Source organism: Myotis daubentonii, chromosome 19 (assembly GCF_963259705.1).
Source record: "Myotis daubentonii chromosome 19, mMyoDau2.1, whole genome shotgun sequence".
Taxonomy (NCBI): domain Eukaryota; kingdom Metazoa; phylum Chordata; class Mammalia; order Chiroptera; family Vespertilionidae; genus Myotis; species Myotis daubentonii.
Genome location: NC_081858.1, coordinates 15,259,393 through 15,277,631, shown reverse-complemented (window position 1 = coordinate 15,277,631; position 18,239 = coordinate 15,259,393). Strand labels below are relative to the sequence as shown.

The window sequence follows — 18,239 nt, the reverse complement described above, 5'->3', positions numbered from 1 at the left end:
GAATCGAGCCTGTGCCCTGACTTGGAATCAGACCGTGACCTCCCGGTTCATAGGTTGACGCTCTACCACTGAGCGATGCCAGCCACCAGCTGGGCCTTCACTCCTCTTCATGGGCTGTTAGGGCTGTGGCCGTGGCTGGTACAACGCCAGGATGGGAAGGGGAGGAAGCGAGGGAGTCAGCTGGGTTAGGGGCCTCACGGAGGAGCTGGCCAGGAACTACTGGAAACAAAGGCTGGACAGTCTTCCGTTGAGCCCCCAGAGCCCGGCCTTGGCGGCCTTGGCTTTCCGGGAACAGCTCCAGGAAATGGCTGACATTCCAGATTTGGAAGGAAGAAACCTGTAAACAGGAGGTGGGCTCTGAGAGGGGAATGCAGCCTCTCTCCAGGGAGGGGGGTGGGAAGCAGCAGGCTCAGAAGCTACGGGCCTGTCGGCAGTGGACACAAGGTTTCAAGGCTGGAAAGACTCTTAAATATCAGGCTCAAGCCACCATCCTGGGGCCTGAAGTATCCCAGCCGAGGATGCTTGAATAGTTTCCGTGATGGGGTGTGCATAAAAATAACAGCATTGGTTAAACTTACTGAGCACGTATAATGCATTAGGTGACCGGACTAAGTGATTTATGTTTTATCTCATCGCATTCTTGCTCCATCCCCCAAGGTACGCACTGCTGTGCCCACGGTCTCCCAGCTTATTTCATCTGTCTCTGAGCTAAATAGGAACCCACGGTGGGCATCTCCAGCTTGTCCCAGAGCCTCTGAAGCCTTCCTGTCTTCTGTCTCACCCAGCCCCCTGCTCCATCAATCCCTGAGGAATGGACCGAGGAGTGACCGCTCCACTCGGCTCAGTTTCCTCTGGCTTTCCGGTCCACTCTAGCAAGGGTCACTTGAAAGCAAAGGAATGAGGATGGAGACTCAAGGTTTAAGTACAGGCTTAGGGTTAAAGGGTCAAAGCTGTGGTTAGAGTTATGGTTAGTGTGAGGATTGCCTTTAAGAAATCCCAGACTAGCCCTGGCCGATTTGGCTCAGTGGACAGAGCGTCAGCCTGCGGACTAAAGGGTCCCGGGTTTGATTCCGGTCAAGGACATGTACCTCGGTTGCAGGCTTGATCCCCAGTAGGGAGCGTGCAGGAGGCAGCCGATCAATGATTCTCTGTCATCATTGATGTTTCTATCTCTCCCTCTCTCTCTCCCTCTTTCTCCTCTCCGAAATCAATAAAAATATATTTAAAAAAAATAAAAGAAAAAGAAATCCCAGACTAGATCACAAGGTAAGCCTCAGGGCTGGGGTTGGGAGCCAGGGAGTTTCTCTCCTCTGGGCTCCTCCCAGTTCTTCAAGGCACCGAGGGCCAGGCAGGAAGCATCGGTTTCCTCAGAGCTGCTTCCCTCTGGGGCAGTCTCGGCCACAAACAACCACCAACGGCCTGCCCGCCCCTCCCCTCCCTGTGAGCTCAGAGCCGCAAGACAAAGTGCTGGGGACCAGGACAGAGACCTGAGAGCAGCCATGGGCTCCGGAGGAGCGGGTCTCCCTGGGGTCCGGTGGCCCCTGCCTCTCCTGCTTCTGTTCATGGGTGAGTGTGGCCGCCCCCTCTCTTAGCTCAGGCTCCCTGGATCCAGGGCCTGGCCAGGGAAGAAGAGGCCCCCCTTGCTCCTTTGCAAGAGATGATGATGATGTTGATGATGATGATGATGGTGTGTGTGTATGTGTGTGTGTGTGTGTGTGTGTGTGAGAGAGAGAGAGAGAGAGAGAGAGAGAGAGAGAGAGAGAGAGACTGACAGATTGAGAGTTCGAAAGGTCTCCTTCCTTTGAATTGATCCTCAGAGGAGAGAAGGCAGGTGAGGAATGCAGGGATCTGGGCACCTGATGGTAGTCAGACTGGGCTCCACCTCCCTTTCCCTTCCAGGAGGCACGGCTCAGGACTCCCCACCCCAGATCATAGTCCACCCACAGGACCAGCTGCTCCAGGGCCCCGAGCCCGTCCAGATGAGCTGCCAAGCCTCAGGCCAGCCGCCTCCCACCATCCACTGGCTGCTGAATGGGCAGCCCCTGAGCATGGAGCCCCCAGACACACACCAGCTCCTACCTGATGGAACCCTGCTGCTGCACTGGCCCTCCACCCAGGCTCAGGCCCGCAACAACCAGGCCCTATCCACGGACCTGGGCATCTACACATGTGAGGCCAGCAACCGGCTGGGCACAGCGGTGAGCCGCGGCGCTCGGCTGTCTGCGGCTGGTGAGGCCTGGGAGGGGAGCCGGGGTGGGCACACCTGGGGTGATATGTCTGTGCTGAGGAGGTTTGAAGGGGTATCTGTGAGGATCAATATGTGCGTGTGTTTTGGGGGGTGAGGGGGAGGCTCCAGTTAGGCTGGTGTGGGCTGGTTTTGGCTGAGGTTACAGTATGTGAGGTTCAACCTGGGATTGGCGTCAGAGGGAGGTTGGAAGGGATATCAGACTGGGAACCGGGAGGAGAGAGCCGAGTTGGGGGTGAACTTACGTGGAACGCTTAGGAGGTGGGTCTCTGAAGAGTGGGCACAGTCGTGAAAAAATAGAATGGGGCAGGTGTGGCAGGAGACACCAAGGGGGGCCTTTGGGGAGGGGAGGACCGGGCACTGCTCCCCCCAGAGCCTCCTTCCTCCCCACAGTCCTTCAGGAGGATTTCCGGGTCCAGCCCCAGGATACAGTGGCCACGGTGGGCGAGCAGGTGATCCTGGAGTGCTGGCCACCCTGGGGCTACCCAGAGCCCACGGTCTTGTGGTGGAAGGATGAGAAACCCCTGGCCCTCCAGCCGGGGCGGCACAGGGTGAGTATAGCTCCCTTCCCCATGCCTCCTCCTGTCCCGGCACTATAGGGCACGCCCTGGGGACTGACCCGCCTTCTGAGTGCCCACTACAGGGCCTGCCCTGGGGACTGACCCACCTTCCGAGTGCCCCCTGCAGGGCCCACCCTGGGGACTGACCCACCTTCTAAGTGCCCACTACAGGACCCGCCTGGGGACTGACCCGCCTTCTGAGTGCCCACTACAGGGCCTGCCCTGGGGACTGACCCGCCTTCTGAGTGCCCACTACAGGGTCTGCCCTGGGGACTGACCCGCCTTCTGAGTGCCCCCGCAGAATTTGAGGAGAGGAAGGCGGCAAGGCCCTCAGCTTGCCCCCCCTGTCAGAGCCCCTCCCCTCACGGGAGACTGCGCATGTGCCTGTCCTGACAGGTGTCCAGTGGCTCCTTGCGGATGCTAAGAGCAGAGAAGAGTGACTCGGGGACTTATATGTGTGTGGCCACCAACAATGCGGGACAGCGGAAGAGCCGGGCAGCCAGGGTGTCTGTCCAGGGTAAGGCAGGGAGCTAACATCAGGGCCAGTGCGGGGCGGGGGGGGGGGTGGGGGGGGGCGGGGGGGGGCGGGGGGTGGGGGGGCGGGGGGGTGGGGGCGGGGGGGTGGGGGCGGGGGGGCGCGGTCCGGTTAGGCTGGTGTGGTCTGGTTTGGGCTGAGGTTAGGGTATGTGAGGTTCAACCTGGGATTGGCATCAGATGGTGGACCCCATCTTAGGGGAGGTTTGCTTCCCCACCCCTCAGTGGAGATAGGGGTGCTCTAGTTCTGAGGAAGCTGGGAGTTTTGGGTTCTCGGCAGCTAAGGGATCCTGGACCCCTCAGTTCCTTCACTTGGGCCTGGAGCCCCCAACCCAGCCCTGTTCTCCCCCAGAGCCTCTGGAGCTTCTGGCCGTGCGCATTCAGCTGGAAAACGTGACCCTGCTGAACCCGGGTCCCTCCAAGGGCACCAAGCCTGCGCCTGCCGTGTGGCTCAGCTGGAAGGTGAGGCCCAGCGCCCAGGGCTGGAGCCAGTCCGGGGTCCAGACAGGACCGCGTCCCTGACCCCCCACCTTTCTCCGGACTCTCTCCCAGGTCAGCGGCCCTGCTGCCCCTGCCCAGTCCTACACGGCGCTATTCAGGACCCAGCCGGTGCCAGGAGGCCAGGGAGCTCCGTGGGCAGAGGCCCTGCTGGCTGGCTCGCAGAGCGCAGAGCTCGGGGGCCTCCGCTGGGGCCAAGACTACGAGTTCAAAGTGAGACCGTCCTCCGGCCGGGCTCGGGGCCCTGACAGCAACGTGCTGCTCCTGAGGCTGCCTGAGCAAGGTCAGGGGCAGGTGCCCACGACCAACAATAGACCTCTGGTGTCACTCCAGTCTGGGGGGCCTGGAGGACTGTCCCACTCCAGTCTGGGGGGGCCCTGGAGGACAGTCTGGGGGGTCCTGGAGGACTATCCCACTCCAGTCTGGGGGGGCCTGGAGGACTGTCTCACTCCAGTCTGGGGGGGCCCTGGAGGATAGTCTGGGAGGTCCTGGAGGACTATCCCACTCCAGTCTGGGGGGGCCTGGAGGACTGTCCCACTCCAGTCTGAGGGGCCCTAGAAGACTGTCCCACTCCAGTCTGGGGGGCCTGGAGGACTGTCCCACTCCAGTCTGGGGGGCCCTGGAGGACTGTCCCACTCCAGTCTGGGGGCCCTGGAGGATTGTCCCACTCCAGTCTGGGGGGCCCTGGAGGACTGTCCCACTCCAGTCTGGGGGGCCCTGGAGGACTGTCCCACTCCAGTCTGGGGGCCCTGGAGGACTGTCCCACTCCAGTCTGGGGGGCCCTGGAGGACTGTCCCACTCCAGTCTGGGGGGCCTGGAGGACTGTCCCACTCCAGTCTGGGGGGATGGTGGGTCCTGCTCGTGGATCCGTCTGCCCTGGTCAGGCAAGCGGAGCGCTTATTCTCAGTGTGGCCTCTGCCCCGTGCCCCCATCCCAGCCTTCACCCTGGAGCTCCCTCATTCCTATCTCCTCTCTCCCACCCCCAGTGCCCAGTGCCCCTCCCCAGGAGGTGACCCTAAAATCGGGCAATGGCAGCATCCTTGTGAACTGGGTCCCACCACCTGCTAAAAACCACAATGGCATCATCCGTGGCTACCAGGTACCCCCACAAGCTGACACACCCCTTCCTAGGGGTGCCGAGGCCTCCCTCTCCCTTGGCATCCTGCCTGCCCTCGCTCTGGGCACTGAGAAGTGAACCCGTGCAGAGAAGCGAGGAGCACCCACTATTGATAAGTGAGCGTCTGCCAGCCCGTGCCAAGCAGTTAGCTCCCTGGTCTCATTTCATCCCCGGTCCACCTGGTTCTTATCCCTAATTTACAGACGCGGAAAGTGAGGCTGAATGTAGGGCCCAGGACGGGATGAGAAGTGGGGGTGGTTGTGAGGGGAGTGTTCCCTGGTCAACCCCAGGGCAGGGTGACCACAGGCTCGGAGTCTGACTGCAGATGAAGGGCCCAGCAGCTGGGATGGTGCCTGGGGGCATTGCTCACCCTGCCTGTCCTTAGGTGTGGAGCCTGAGCAACACCTCATGGCCCCCAACCAACTGGACAGTGGCCGGTGAGCAGACCCAGCTGGAGATTGCCACCCAAACGCCAGGTTCCTACTGTGTGCAGGTGGCTGCCGTCACCGGCGCTGGGTATGGGGAGCCCAGTAGCCCCGTCTGCCTCATTTTAGGTGAGGAGAGTCTCCACTGGTCCCACCCACATCCCTCAGCCCCAATGCCCACCTTCCTCTCATTGTCCCCACTTCCCACTTCCAGCTCTTCCCCCTTCTCTGTCCGACCCTCGTTGCTCCCCCTGCCCCCTGCCCCTGAGCTCCAAATCCTATACAGAGCAGACCATGGAGCGAGCCACCCGAGAGCCCAAAGACCCCGGCCCATGGATCCTGGAGCAGCTGAGAGCAACGTTGAAGCGTCCAGAGGTCATTGCCACCGGGGCTGTCCTGCTCTGGCTGCTGCTGCTGGGCACCACTGTGTGTATCCACCGTCGGCGCCGCACTGGGGTGCACCTGGGCCCAGGTGAGAGAGGGAAGCAGACTCCAGGGGGTCAGGACTCACTGGGTCCAGTAAGAACACTATAGGGGGGTCCTAGCTGGCTTGGCTCAGTGGATAGAGCTTCGGCCTGAGGACTGAAGGGTTCCAGGTTCATTTCTTGTCAAGAGCACATACCTGGGTTGTAAGCTTGATTCCCAGGAAGGGCTTGCAGGAGGTAGCCAATCAGTGATTCTCTCTCATCATCGATGTTTCTGACTCTCTCCCCCGCTCCTTTCCTCTCTGAAATAATAATAATAAAAAAAATACATATTTCTTTTAAAAAGGACACTATGGGGGTTAGCTCTCTAGCCTGATGCTGGGGACTCTACATTGAGCCTTCTTCCTGTCCCCTCCCAGGTCTGTATAGATATACCAGCGAGGACGCCATCCTAAAACACAGGTGAGACATGAAAGGGGCATGGCCTGAGGTGAGGGAGGGGCAGGGGGACCCAGGGTCAGTGGAGCTGGAACAGAGAATTGGATGGAGTCTCCCTTACACCAGGCAGTTTGGAGTCCTGCCTGGTATCTGTATCTCTCCTCAACTCCAAGTGAGAATTGTTTTTCTCTTTCAATAATGTTACTATCAGACCACTTGACAGAGTGTAAACAGAATCATAGGCTTAAGTAGCTTTGCCCAAGGCAACACAGCTGGCCTTCTGAACTCCTAATCCAGCGGTTCTCAACCTGTGGGGCGCGACCCCACTGGGGGTCGAACGACCCTTTCACAGGGGTCGCCTAAGACCATCGGAAAACACATCTATAATTACATATTGTTTTTGTGATTCATCACTATGCTTTAATGATGTTCCATTTGTAACACTGAAAATACATCCTGCAGATCAGATATTTACATGACGATTCATAACAGTAGCAACATTACAGTTATGAAGTAGCAACGAAAATAATGTTATGGTTCGGGGTCACATGAGGAACTGTATGAAAGGGTCGCGGCATTAGGAAGGTTGAGAACCACTGTCCTCATCCAATGCTCTTGTCACCAGGCTCTCACTGATAATACTGACTACACTTTCCTGCTGAGTCATCCTCCTGGGTGGAGAATCATTAGCGTGGGAGGAGCAGCCTAATTCCTGATTTTCTCTGTGCACTCAGAGTTCGCCTAGCAGTACCTTTCTTTGCCTTTGCTTTCGGTCCATCACTCAACCTAGGGAGCCATCTTTCCTTCACGGCAGTCCACCCACAGTTCCAGTAGAGGGCGCTCTGCCCCTACACCATAGGGCGGTTGCAGGGACCTCTGCTTCAAGTGTGTCTGGCTGCCAGAGCACGCCTGCGGTTATGAGACGAGAGACTCAGAAAGCAAGCATGCTTTTTCATCCTGTTGGCCGAGTTTTACACTAAAATAACCATTTCATCTGCCCACATTCTCCTGCTCTTTATCGCATTAGATTTCCTCTGGGAGGTTTCGCAGCCCAGGTCTGCACCTTTCAACAGACGTTTGTCGAGCACCTACGTACGAGGTGCCAGATACATCCCGCCAGACCCTTTTTCTGTCAGTGTCTCAGCTCCGAGCAAGGTTCCTTCCTGTGTTCTCTGTGCCCACTGGCCTTCCTCTTGAGTTTCCACCTGAGCTTTGTCTGCTCTGCCCTGAACGTTCTCTGTCCCCCTGGGACTTCACCCCCATCCTTGAGGGAGATGCCTTCATTTCTCTAGAACAGTCTCCATCTGCCAGGAACTCAGTCTAGACCAGTGGTTCCCAACCTCTTTTGGCCACGCCCCACCTGAGCATCTCTAAAACCCTGATGCCCACTCCCACCCAGTGACATATAATTCTTATGATTCAAAAAGTGAACTCCCATTCACATGGAGGAAGCCTAAAAGGCCATTACATGGTCTAAACAAGCTTCGAAGAACATGGCATCCATGAAAGAGAAAAATAAAAGAACGAAAGGACAGATGAAGTACTGAGAAAGAAATCACTAAGAAATTGTTTAAAATAATAATAATAATAATATGAAAAAAAAATAGCAAATAAAGTTTCAAAACACATACCGGTAATAGAGAACTGGAATGCATAAATATGTCACAATGTATATTTATAAACTGTATACGAGGCCCCTAGAACCATCGGAAATGCAAAAAATTCACTGTTAATAACTCATTCTCAAATTGCCCCCCTTAAAAATCAAATTGCATCCCTGTGGGGTGGGGGGGTGCCCCGCGTTGGGAACCACCAGTCTAGACAGAGACATCCAAGCGAATGCAATCCAGAGTTGGACGTGCAGGCACATGTACAAGATACATGGAGGAGACTGGGGTGGGGAAATTCGGGAGGGAGATTTCACATTGACCCTGACAGTGAGAAGGAGAAGGCCATCGCGGGCAGCCGGAAATCGCCGCCATGTTCGCAGGGAAGGAAAAGCCGTTTAGTCTGCCTGGGGCATAGCGTGTGAGATGGGTCTGGTCAGGCAGTTGGAAACCAGACTGGGGGCCCTGTTCGCCATGCCAGGCAGCCGGGCGCTCCCTGGGTAAAGGGGAGCCACGGGAGGTTTCAGGCAGAGAAGTGCGTTGGCCGGTCCCCGCTGTTGAAACCTGACTCAGGCAGTCTGCATGACCCCCTGTTCGAAGGGAACCAGGCTAGAGGTCGCGAGGCCACATTCACGTAGCAAGCTCTGCTCTGCCAGCGCATGACCTCACGTTTCCTGGCCCCAGCGCACAGCATCAGCCTTATATGGAAGGGCGTTGTTACTTTTACAGATGGAGAGCTGGGGCTTAGAGAGGCTGACAGACTTGCTCCCAGGGATGCACAGCTGGGCTGCGACCAACGGGGATTTTTTTTTTTTTTTTTTTGCCAACCGGGATTTTCAAACTGGGTTTGTCTGGCTCCAGAGAGATATTCTTTTTATCTTAGCACACAGCTGTTTCTTTTTAATACCTCTTATCTCTGGGCAACCTGGACTTCCCCAGATAACCAGGATAAGAAAGGGCACTGAGTTGGAGACATCAGTGAGAGATTTTAAAGAGTCTGAAGGGCTTAAAAGTAGGTAGAATAAAGCCTGTAGCATGGTGGCTCTCAACCTTCCTAATGCCGCGACCCTTCAATACAGTTCCTCATGTTGTGGTGACCCCCAATGTCATTGTTACAAATGGAACATAATTAAAGCATAGTGATTCATCACAAAAACAATATGTGAGCCCTGACTGGTTTGGCTCAGTGGATAGAGCGTTGGCCTGCGGACTGAAGGGTCCCGGGTTCAATTCCGGTCGGGGGCGTGTGCCTTGGTTGCGGGCACATCCCCGGTAGGAGGTGTGCAGGAGGCAGCTGATCGATGTTTCTCTCTCGTCGATGTTTCTAGCTCTCTATCCCTCTCCCTTCATCTCTGTAGAAAAAAATCAATAAAATATATTAAAAAAAAACAATATGTGATTATATATGTGTTTTCTGATGGTCTTAGGCCAAAGGGGTCGCGACCCACAGGTTGAGAACAGCTGCTCTAGCACCATCTCCTCACCTCCTTCAGCTACCCCGTGGTTCTTGCTTTACGCTGTTTCTCCTGCCCTTGTCCCTGCCTCCCCCCTTGCTCCCCGCCCCCCCCCCCCATTGCTGCAGGATGGACCACAGCGACTCCCCCTGGCTGGCAGACACTTGGCGATCCACCTCCTGCTCTCGGGACCTGAGCAGCAGCAGCAGCCTAAGCAGCCGGCTGGGAGCGGACCCCCGGGACCCACTAGACTGCCGGCGCTCCTGTGAGCATGCCCAGAGGCGGCCAGGGTCTGGCAGTGGAACCGAGACCCCAGGGCTGGAGGAGGGAGCCGTGGGCAGGATGACCCACCATCACTCCTATTATGTCTTATTGCAGTGATCTCCTGGGATCCCCGCAGCCCTGGGGTGCCCCTGCTTCCCGACACCCGCACTTTTTATGGCTCCCTCATCGCTGAGCTGCCTTCCAGCCCCCCAGCCCGGCCAAGCCCCCAGGCCCCAGCTCTCAGGCACCTCCGGCCCCAGCTGGCCCGGCTCTCCAGCCCCTGGCCCAGTTCCGACAGCCTCTGCAGCCGCCGGGGGCTCTCTTCCCCTCGCTTCTCTGTGGCCCCCGCAGAGGCTTGGAAGGCCAGAAAGAAGCAAGGTAAGGACGGGGTCGCTGACCCAGCCCGGAGCAGGCAGGAGGAGGGCCCAGGAGTGGGAATGTGGTGGGAATGTGGGCTGGGCCCTGGCAGGCGGGTGTGGGTAGCATCCCACCCACAGCTTTGACTGGCCTATCCTCCTGGATCCCCATCACGGACGCACTCAGCGAGGGCCGTGCTGGCCTCAGCTTTCCTCTACATGGGCTCTGTTTTCAGTTTGGCTGCACCAGGAGCGGCCCTGCCTCTGCTATCAGCTCAACTCCACACGTTGATAAGCGAGCACCAGGGCCCAAGAGACACCAGACACGGTCCTCGCCCCCTAAGGGCTCAAAGTCTAACGCAAGTGCCTGACCAGCACACCAGTCATTCCAGAACCTGGCAGGATGTGCCCAGAATGCGCCCAGTGCTGGCACCAAGGCTCTGGTTCCCATGAACAACCCCCCTTGTGCTCCACACAAGTCTGCCCAGGCCTGACTCTCAGCTTGCTCCCCAGGGGAGCAGTTCCTTTCTGCCAAATCTCTCCTGACTCCCAGCAACCTGCTTTGACTTCCCAGAGAAACATCATTATCGTCTCTGTTTCTTTCTATTTTTTAATATATTTTTATTGATTTCAGAGAGGAAGGGAGAAGGAGAGAGAGATAGAAACATCAATGAGAGAGAATCATTGATCGGCCGCCTCCTGCATGCTCCCTACTGGGGATCAAGCCCTCAACCCGGGCATGTGCCCTGACCAGGAATCAAACCGTGACCTCCTGGTTCATAGGTCGATGCTGAACCACTGAGCCACACCGGCCAGGCTAGTTTCTGTTTCTTTAGCAACCACTATGTTAGGTGCTTTACTTATATTTATTTTATTTAAGCCTCACAACATATTGACTTGGTATTATTTCCTCTAATTTCACAGATAGGGAAAGAGGAGCAGATTTGGGTAACTCATTCAAAATCCTACATCAATAAGGGGCAGAACTCAGAGCTGAAGTCAGAGTGGTCTGCTCCCAGGGGCCACTTTGACTGTCTCTGGGAGCGTCCGTGGGAAATCCTATCCTCTGACTCCTTTCTCCCATCTCCAAACATTGGCCTGCACCCTGTCTGCTGTCTTCATGAGCCTTCTGTACTGATGAGTGAGACTTACAAATGCTCAACAGCCATTTTAAAAAATATATATGTCTAATTGATTTCAGAGAGGAAGGGAGAGGGAGAGATAGAAACATCAGTGATGAGAGAGAATCATTGATTGGCTGCCTCCTACATGCTCCCTACTCAGAATCAACGAATCGAACCTTGACCTCCTGGTTCATAAGTAGAGGCTCAACCATTGGGCATACTGGTCAGGCTCAACAGCCAATTTTTTTAAAGTTTATAATTGAATTTTTATTAAAACAAATGTGGATTCAGAGTAATTAGAAGCTTGTCTAATATCCAAAATTGTATGTCTCTAAATATTAATGAAGCTGGCATTTTTTTCCAGCTTTGCCTCAAAGCTATTGCATTAGAAAATCTCAGTGGTAATAAAATACCAACTAAAAAGAGGTTGCATGAATCTCATTTAAAAACCAGCTTTCCGTCCAGCCAGCGTGGTTCAGTGGTTCAGCATCGACCTATGAATCAGGAGGTCACAGTTCAATTCCTGGTCAGGGCACGTGCCCAGGTTACAAGTTTGATCCCCAGTGTGAGCCACGTCCCCGCTAGTCATCAGCAGATCATGCTCTGACCTTGTCCAGAGCCTGGCGTCGGCTCCACTGCTGTCACCTAGCCCACGACTGATGCGTCTTCATTTCCTAAAATGGGCAGGCTCTCTCAGCGTCCCTACTCCCCGTAACCTACTTATTCCCTTTTCCTACCGTTTGACTCTTGTTGGGGTTTTTCTCCATGATAGATATTATCACCCTCTCCCGGGTCTCAACCATTATACCAGGTTCTTAGTTCCCCGTACTTTGTCAGATACATACACCGAATATTCTCATTAATTCAAACCAATATGTATTGCAATTCAGGGCTGGCCAGTGAGATTTGGCCTGACCTTGATAACATTTTTATTGCCTAGTTTCTTATTCAAATAACATTGAAACTAAAATCCAAGTATTTCCGAGCAAGGGGGGAGGGGCTTGTTGTTACCAGGGTCCTTTAGAGGAAATGAAAAGGGCTGGGACAAACGTGGCCTTTTCCAGAATTGGCCTTTCCCTTCCTTTTCTTTTTTCTAAAAAAATACATTTTATTGATTTTTTACAGAGAGGAAGAACGAGGGATAGAGAATTAGAAACATCAATGAGAGAGAGAAACATCCATCAGCTGCCTCCTGCACACCCCCCACAGGGGATGTGCCCGAAACCAAGGTCCATGCCCTTGTCCGGAATCGAACCTGGGACCCTTCAGTCCGCAGGCCAACGCCCTATCCACTGAGCCAAACCGGTTAGGGCTTCCTTCCTTTTCCATACAACCAACCAGCCAGCCAGCCAACCTGTGTCTCCACTTCTGAGCTTAGTTCCGAAGCCAGGTACTAGGTCATTCAACGAAAGGAAATGTACACAAACCAAATCAGGCGAAGTATGAAAGCAAACCTCAATAGAGGAAGTCCAGCCATTGTGTGGTTTTATCCCAGTGGCTCAGAAGATCTGGCCACTGTCCATGGATTCCCAGGGCCCAGATGGGGTCTTAGTCTTGTCCCTGCTCTGAACTGGCCATGGTGGCCCCCAAGGCTTTAGGATGAGATCGACTAGACAGCTCGGCCTCCAGGGTCCTGCCTGGCCTTTGGTCTGGGCTTCTGATCATGGGACACTAATCTGAAGGCTGTTTCTTTCCTCCTTTGCTCTGGTTCCTGGTCTGGGGGAAATCTGTTATTTCCTATTTACATTACCCAGTTCCTCTCTGGTTTAAACTTAGATCACCTGGGTTTGGGCCTGACCAGGAAGCATTGTACGTGGCTGGGTCAGTCCTCTCAGTGACCTTGGCTTCCCTATTGTCAGAGTTCACTCAGCCTTGTCTCGAAGTGTGGTTCACCCTCAGTGGGAGTCACGTCTGTATGTGTTTACACCTACATCTCTAACAGCATCCTTCATTCACTCAGTTAGCCAACAAATATTGACTATCTACGGGCAGGGCATTGCCTCTCTGGGTGAGACCAAAACATTTTCCTACTCTAAAGTGCCTCTTCCTTCACACCTGGCCTGGTCTCGGGTGACTTGTTTCTGTCTTACCCATTCATGACAGTCTAACCCAGTGGTTCTCAACCTTTCTAATGTCGCGACCCTTTAATACAGTTCCTCATGTTGTGGTGACCCCCAACCATAACATTATTTTCGTTGCTACTTCATAACTGTAATTTTGCTACTATTATGAATCGTCGTGTAAATATCTGATATGCATGATGTATTTTCATTGTTACAAATTGAACATAATTAAAGCATAGTGATGAATCACAAAAACAATCTGTAATTATATGTGTGTTTTCCGATGGCCTTAGGCGACCCCTGTGAAAGAGTCGCTCGACCCACAAAGGGGTCGCGACCCACAGATTGAGAACCGCTGGTCTAACCCATGTCCCCGGGTGAAAGATGCTCAGGTTGCTCAGGGCAGGGCCAGCCAGAACCATGTGAGATTTTCATAATGTGAAGAGTGGAAATGAATAGATTCTCTCCAAGAGAAGAAGGAGCTAAAACTACCGAGAAGAGTAACCGTGTGAGGCTACACAGAGATCAGGAAGATGGCAATACATCCAGTAAAGGGAAGAAAGCTATTAGGTGCCAGGAACATTCCGATCTGTGTTTATTTAATTGGAAAAGCCATCATTTGCTGTGAGTGTTTACAAATGAAACAGGCTCAGAAAGGTTCATGGATCTACCTGAGGGCACACCGCTATTGCATGGCCCAGCTGGGCTACGAGAGCCCATATTTTTACTCCAAGCCTGGTGCTCCTCCCACCCTCTCACAGCTGCCTGGCTGAAGGTGGGAAGGGGAGGAGAAGAGGGAGGGCGGTTCTTCCCTCTTTTCTCTTTGTTCAGGGGCCTTAAAGCGTAACTGAATGACAAGGCCAAAGCTGGAGCCTGAGGTGGGGGTCTGACAGGCCCACCCTGGCTTGTCCCTCAATGGCCGATTCTTCCTTTGCAGAGCTGCACCAGGCCAACAGCTCCCCGCTGCTCCGGGGCAGCCACCCGATGGAGCTCTGGGCCTGGGAGGCAGGAAATAAAGGCTCCAAGAACCTTTCCCAAAGCCCAGGTGAGAGGAAGTGAGGCGGTGAGGTGGGGTACAGGGGCCCACCAGCCCCTACAGCCGGCTTCAGCTGTCCTTGAGGAAGCTGATGGGGGGGGGGGTGTAGGGGCAGGAAGCTGAGGGGAGGGCTGGGCAGGGGGCAGGCTGGGGTGGGGGGCTGATGGGGGTTCCGCTATTCTCATGCCCAGGCTATTGTTCCCCAGGACCTGTGCCCCGAACTCTGGTTGCCTGGCGGGCCCTGGGACCGCAGATCCTCAGCTCCTCCAGCGAGCTGACTTGCCCTCTCCCGCCAGCACCCCTCTCTTCTCATGAACCCCCCACTCAGAATCAACAGACCCAGTAAGAGGGCATGGGGTCCAAAAGCAGGGGTGGGGTGGGATGGGGTGAGGGAGGGGTGGACAGGGGCTGGAAAGACCCCACTAACCATCCTGCCATCTGTCTTACCCCATCAGGCATGTGGCAGAGCCCCGAGCTCCCTCCCCCCACCCCCTGTCAGCAGCCCCCATCCCCACCTGTAGGCCCTCCAGTACCGCCAGCCACTCCAGCCACCAGGCCTCCTCCCTGTCCGGTCCCAGCCCAACCTCCAGTCGCCTGTCCAGCTCTTCGCTGTCATCCCTGGGGGAGGATCAAGACAGTGTGCTGACTCCTGAGGAGGTGGCCCTGTGCCTGGAGCTCAGTGAGGGTGAGGAGACCCCCAGGTGAGTAGGCCCATATTACAGTATGGTTGTCCCTGCCTCGTTCCATTCTTCCCAGAGGAATGGTCCCGCCCTACCGCACCTCAACAATCCTACTGTCTCCCATGTTGCCTCTTCCTAGGAACAGCGTCTCTCCTATGCCAAGGGCTCCTTCACCCCCCAGCACCTACGGGTACATCAGCGTTCCCACAGCTTCAGAGCTGGCAGACATGGGCAGAGCTGCCGGAGGGGTAGGGTCCGAGGTGGGGAGTTTGCTGTGCCCACCTCGGCCCTGCCTCACCCCCACCCCCAGTGAGGGCTCCCTGGCCAATGGCTGGGGCTCAGCCTCCGAGGACAACGCCCCCAGTGCCAGAGCCAGCCTGGTCAGCTCCTCGGACGGCTCCTTCCTGGCCGATGCCCACTTCGCACGGGCCCTGGCAGTGGCCGTGGACAGCCTTGGCTTTGGTCTGGAGCCCAGGGAGGCAGACTGCGTCTTCACAGGTACGTCAGCTCACCCTCACCCCTTGGAGTGGGCCAGCCCCTGTAAGACCCCCTTCTTCCCAACCAGGAGGCCATGTGCCTAGCCATGGTCTTCCTCACGGTCTTTGTCATTGTCCTTAGAACAGCCAGTTTTCATTCAATGATGGCTACCTCCCAGGCTCTAGGATAAGCACTGTACATACATTCAATGACCCCTCTCGGGGGAATGCTCTTCATTGTTTTCCAAATGAGGAAATTGTAAGTCAATCAGGTTTATTAACTTGCCCAAGGTCACCCCATGAGAACAGGGACAGACTGTTCAAGTCTGAAGCCTGCAGGCAGCCAAGTGCTACCCACCCCCCTACCTGAAGGCCCCCCCCTCACCCAGACAGGGGTCTCCAGGAAGGGCGGCTCCAGCCCCTGTGATTCACTCCAGCCCAGTGTTCTGATTCCTCCTCACTGTGGGACGTTCTGTCTCCTCTTACCCCCGCCGTGCCTCCACACCCTCTTCTTGCCTTGTCTGTGGTTGTGGGGAGGAGCCACCGGGCTCACCCTTCACTGTCCAGTGGAGTGGGACCATCATCTCCATGTCCACAGAGGCAGTCAGGGCTCCCCTTAGCTGTTCCCTGCTTCATCTCCTGTATCAGATCGCCTATTCCTGTCATATGAACCCTAACCCTGCCCTGTGCCCCAAGAAAAACAACCAGGCTTGTGGTGCACGAGAGAGCAAGGGTTATCCAGGGCAGAAGTTCCCCTAACAGAGGAAGAGGAGGACGCCGGGAGTGGGAGAGGATGGGCAAAGGCCAGTTCGAAACATTCTCTCTAACGAAACGAATGGTTCCTGTCCCCGGGGCCAGAGACATCGAGACTGATGGGCCAAGTTGGGGTTAGATTGTACTTAGGGCTGGGTGTCTGCTTTGTTCCCTAGACTGGTTCCCAGGGGTGAAGGCCAACCCTCCACAGATATCTCTGTCCCCACACAGGAGCCTCATCGCCTCCCTCCCCCCGGGATGACCGCTTGCTGACTCGCACCCTCTCCCTGCCCCTGTGGGAGTGGAGGTCAGACTGGCTAGAGGACCTGGAGAGCAACCACATCCAGCGACTGGGCAGAGGGCTGCCGCCCTGGCCCCCCGACTCTTAGAACTCTCCCCAGAGAAGCCATCTCAGCTGCGCTGCCCCCAAGGCTGGCCGTAAGTGTCCGTCTGCCTGGCTAGTGTGGTTCTGGGTGGAGCCGGGGGTCTGCAGGAGACCCAAGGAGCAAGGGGATAACTCCACTCTCCTCCAATTCTCCTAGAGACTCGTCCTGAGGCATGTCCCCGAGACTCCCCACCCCAGCCCCCCAAGAAGAGACTCAGAACTCCCTCTCCTATCAGCCACGGGCCCTGAGGAGGGCTGGGCCCTGGACTGCAGATCTTGGTCGGTGCATCTCTACCCTTGGGTACATCTGGCCTCCAGGAGAGCTCGCCCTCCTTGACCGTGAAAAGGAATGAAGCAACACAATCACAGCAAAGCAGACCCGGAGCCCCTGGAGCGGAGAATGGTCTCCACCTGGCGCCTTGCTTGTCCTTGGCTCTGCCCAACCCCACAACCAAACTGTCTGGCTTAAGGAGCAGCCCATCTCCTGCTCTCCCATCCACGGGGATCATGAGACATGGGGGAGCCAGGGGTCTTTCTGGGGGGCAGCGGCAGCTTGTGGGGGTGGGCCGTGGAGGAAGGAGCTCCTCAAGCCTCCCTTCAGCCTCACTGGACTGTGTTCCGTAGAGGGGCTCCACCCCCACCCCCCCCACCCCCACACACACACCATGTAAAGGAGATGCAGAGCAGAGCCCTGAGCCACAAGGCCCAACCCAGCACCAGGGCAAAGTCGCAGGCGGACCAGGGAGGGAGCTCCAGGGCGGGAGGAGCGGAATGGGGACAAAACCACCCTCCCCACACTGCTGTCAAGTGAGCCCAAGGAATTAATACTATGACATGGCAATGCCCTGAGTTCCGTGAGCCCTTTTCCCAGAGCGTCGTTGCGGGGTGGAGGGGGGCACGTGGAGACAGAGAAAGAATTGCCTGAACTGGAAGGGAGCAGACATTCGCTGACACTGGGCCATGTCACTCCTCCCTGTCCAGGAACTAAGGGGAGAATTATGTTCACCCATCCGATTGGAAGCAGGACCCAGGCAAGGGAGGGCTGGGCATGGTCAGGGCCTGCTGGTCTTGGCAACTGTTCCCGAGAAGACAACTCCTGCCTCCAGCCGCCCCAGCCCCCTCCCCAGAGACCAGTCCCAGGTGGTTTCTTAAAACAAAGTAGCTCATCCCACAAAAGGTAGAGCCACCTGTCATGATTGGCTGGTGCACACCCTTCCACCAGGACAACAGAGCAAACCAGCGGTGGAGCGGGACTCCCGGGGCATCCGCCCCAGACAGCGTCTCTCCCACGTGGCAGGAAAGGTCAAGGGCAGAATCCTCAGGTTGGGGGGGAGGGGGATGAGCATGAGCAGGGCCACAGGAAGACGCCTTCAGAAGGGCCCATTGGAAAGGGCCCCGAGCGGGGGTGATCATCCCCCAAAGCCCTGTGGCTCTACTTTGGAGGCTGAGAAGGCGGGGCCCGGGGACAGTGCTGTCTGGACTACCCTGGCCTGGCCAGTCTGGGCTGGAGGGTGTGACCTCGGAGGAGGGAGCCACGCTGCAGATAACCATCCTTCCTCTCCTACTGATTTTCCTTTCCTGGAATCTGCTTTTCTTTTAGCTTCCTGGTAACATTCCTTTAAAAAATATTCCATGTTCGCTAGCCCGAAGGAGAGAAAGGGGTTGTACCCACTTAGGACGAAGTGGCAAGAGCGGTCAGAGCCTGGGCATGCGGGCAGTGGCAATCCCGAGAGCCCAGGGTGGTCCCTGAGCCGGGGGAGAGCAAACGGGAAGGAAACAGGCCTCGGCTTACCTTTGAG

The 18,239-nt window shown here is 56.0% G+C and overlaps 1 protein-coding gene across 2 annotated transcripts; it reads left to right on the top strand.

Moving 5' to 3' along the window:
- The first annotated feature begins 1,366 nt into the window (after positions 1–1,366).
- ROBO4 (roundabout guidance receptor 4) lies at positions 1,367–17,482 on the top strand. Of its 2 annotated transcripts, none has more exons than XM_059675848.1 (18): positions 1,367–1,572; positions 1,903–2,229; positions 2,639–2,796; positions 3,202–3,322; positions 3,692–3,801; positions 3,892–4,120; positions 4,824–4,936; positions 5,340–5,508; positions 5,666–5,851; positions 6,224–6,266; positions 9,432–9,568; positions 9,682–9,945; positions 14,048–14,155; positions 14,338–14,488; positions 14,602–14,847; positions 14,966–15,324; positions 16,287–16,493; positions 16,598–17,482. In XM_059675848.1, the coding sequence occupies exons 1-17, from the start codon at positions 1,500–1,502 to the stop codon at positions 16,442–16,444; spliced, it is 2,952 nt and encodes a 983-aa protein (XP_059531831.1). In that variant the 5' UTR covers positions 1,367–1,499; the 3' UTR covers positions 16,445–16,493; positions 16,598–17,482. The 2 variants fall into 2 exon arrangements, with proteins under 2 accessions (XP_059531831.1, XP_059531832.1); XM_059675849.1 differs by having other exon boundaries at positions 14,353–14,488; positions 16,598–17,479.
- Positions 17,483–18,239: the final 757 nt, after the last annotated feature.

Excerpts from the sequence above, each read along its gene's own strand:
- ROBO4 (XM_059675848.1), top strand. The coding sequence starts at position 1,500 with ATGGGCTCCGGAGGAGCGGGTCTCCCTGGGGTCCGGTGGCCCCTGCCT. Across the intron at positions 14,489-14,601 it reads ACTCAGAATCAACAGACCCA|GCATGTGGCAGAGCCCCGAG; the intron begins GTAAGAGGGCAT and ends TTACCCCATCAG. Across the intron at positions 15,325-16,286 it reads GGCAGACTGCGTCTTCACAG|GAGCCTCATCGCCTCCCTCC; the intron begins GTACGTCAGCTC and ends GTCCCCACACAG.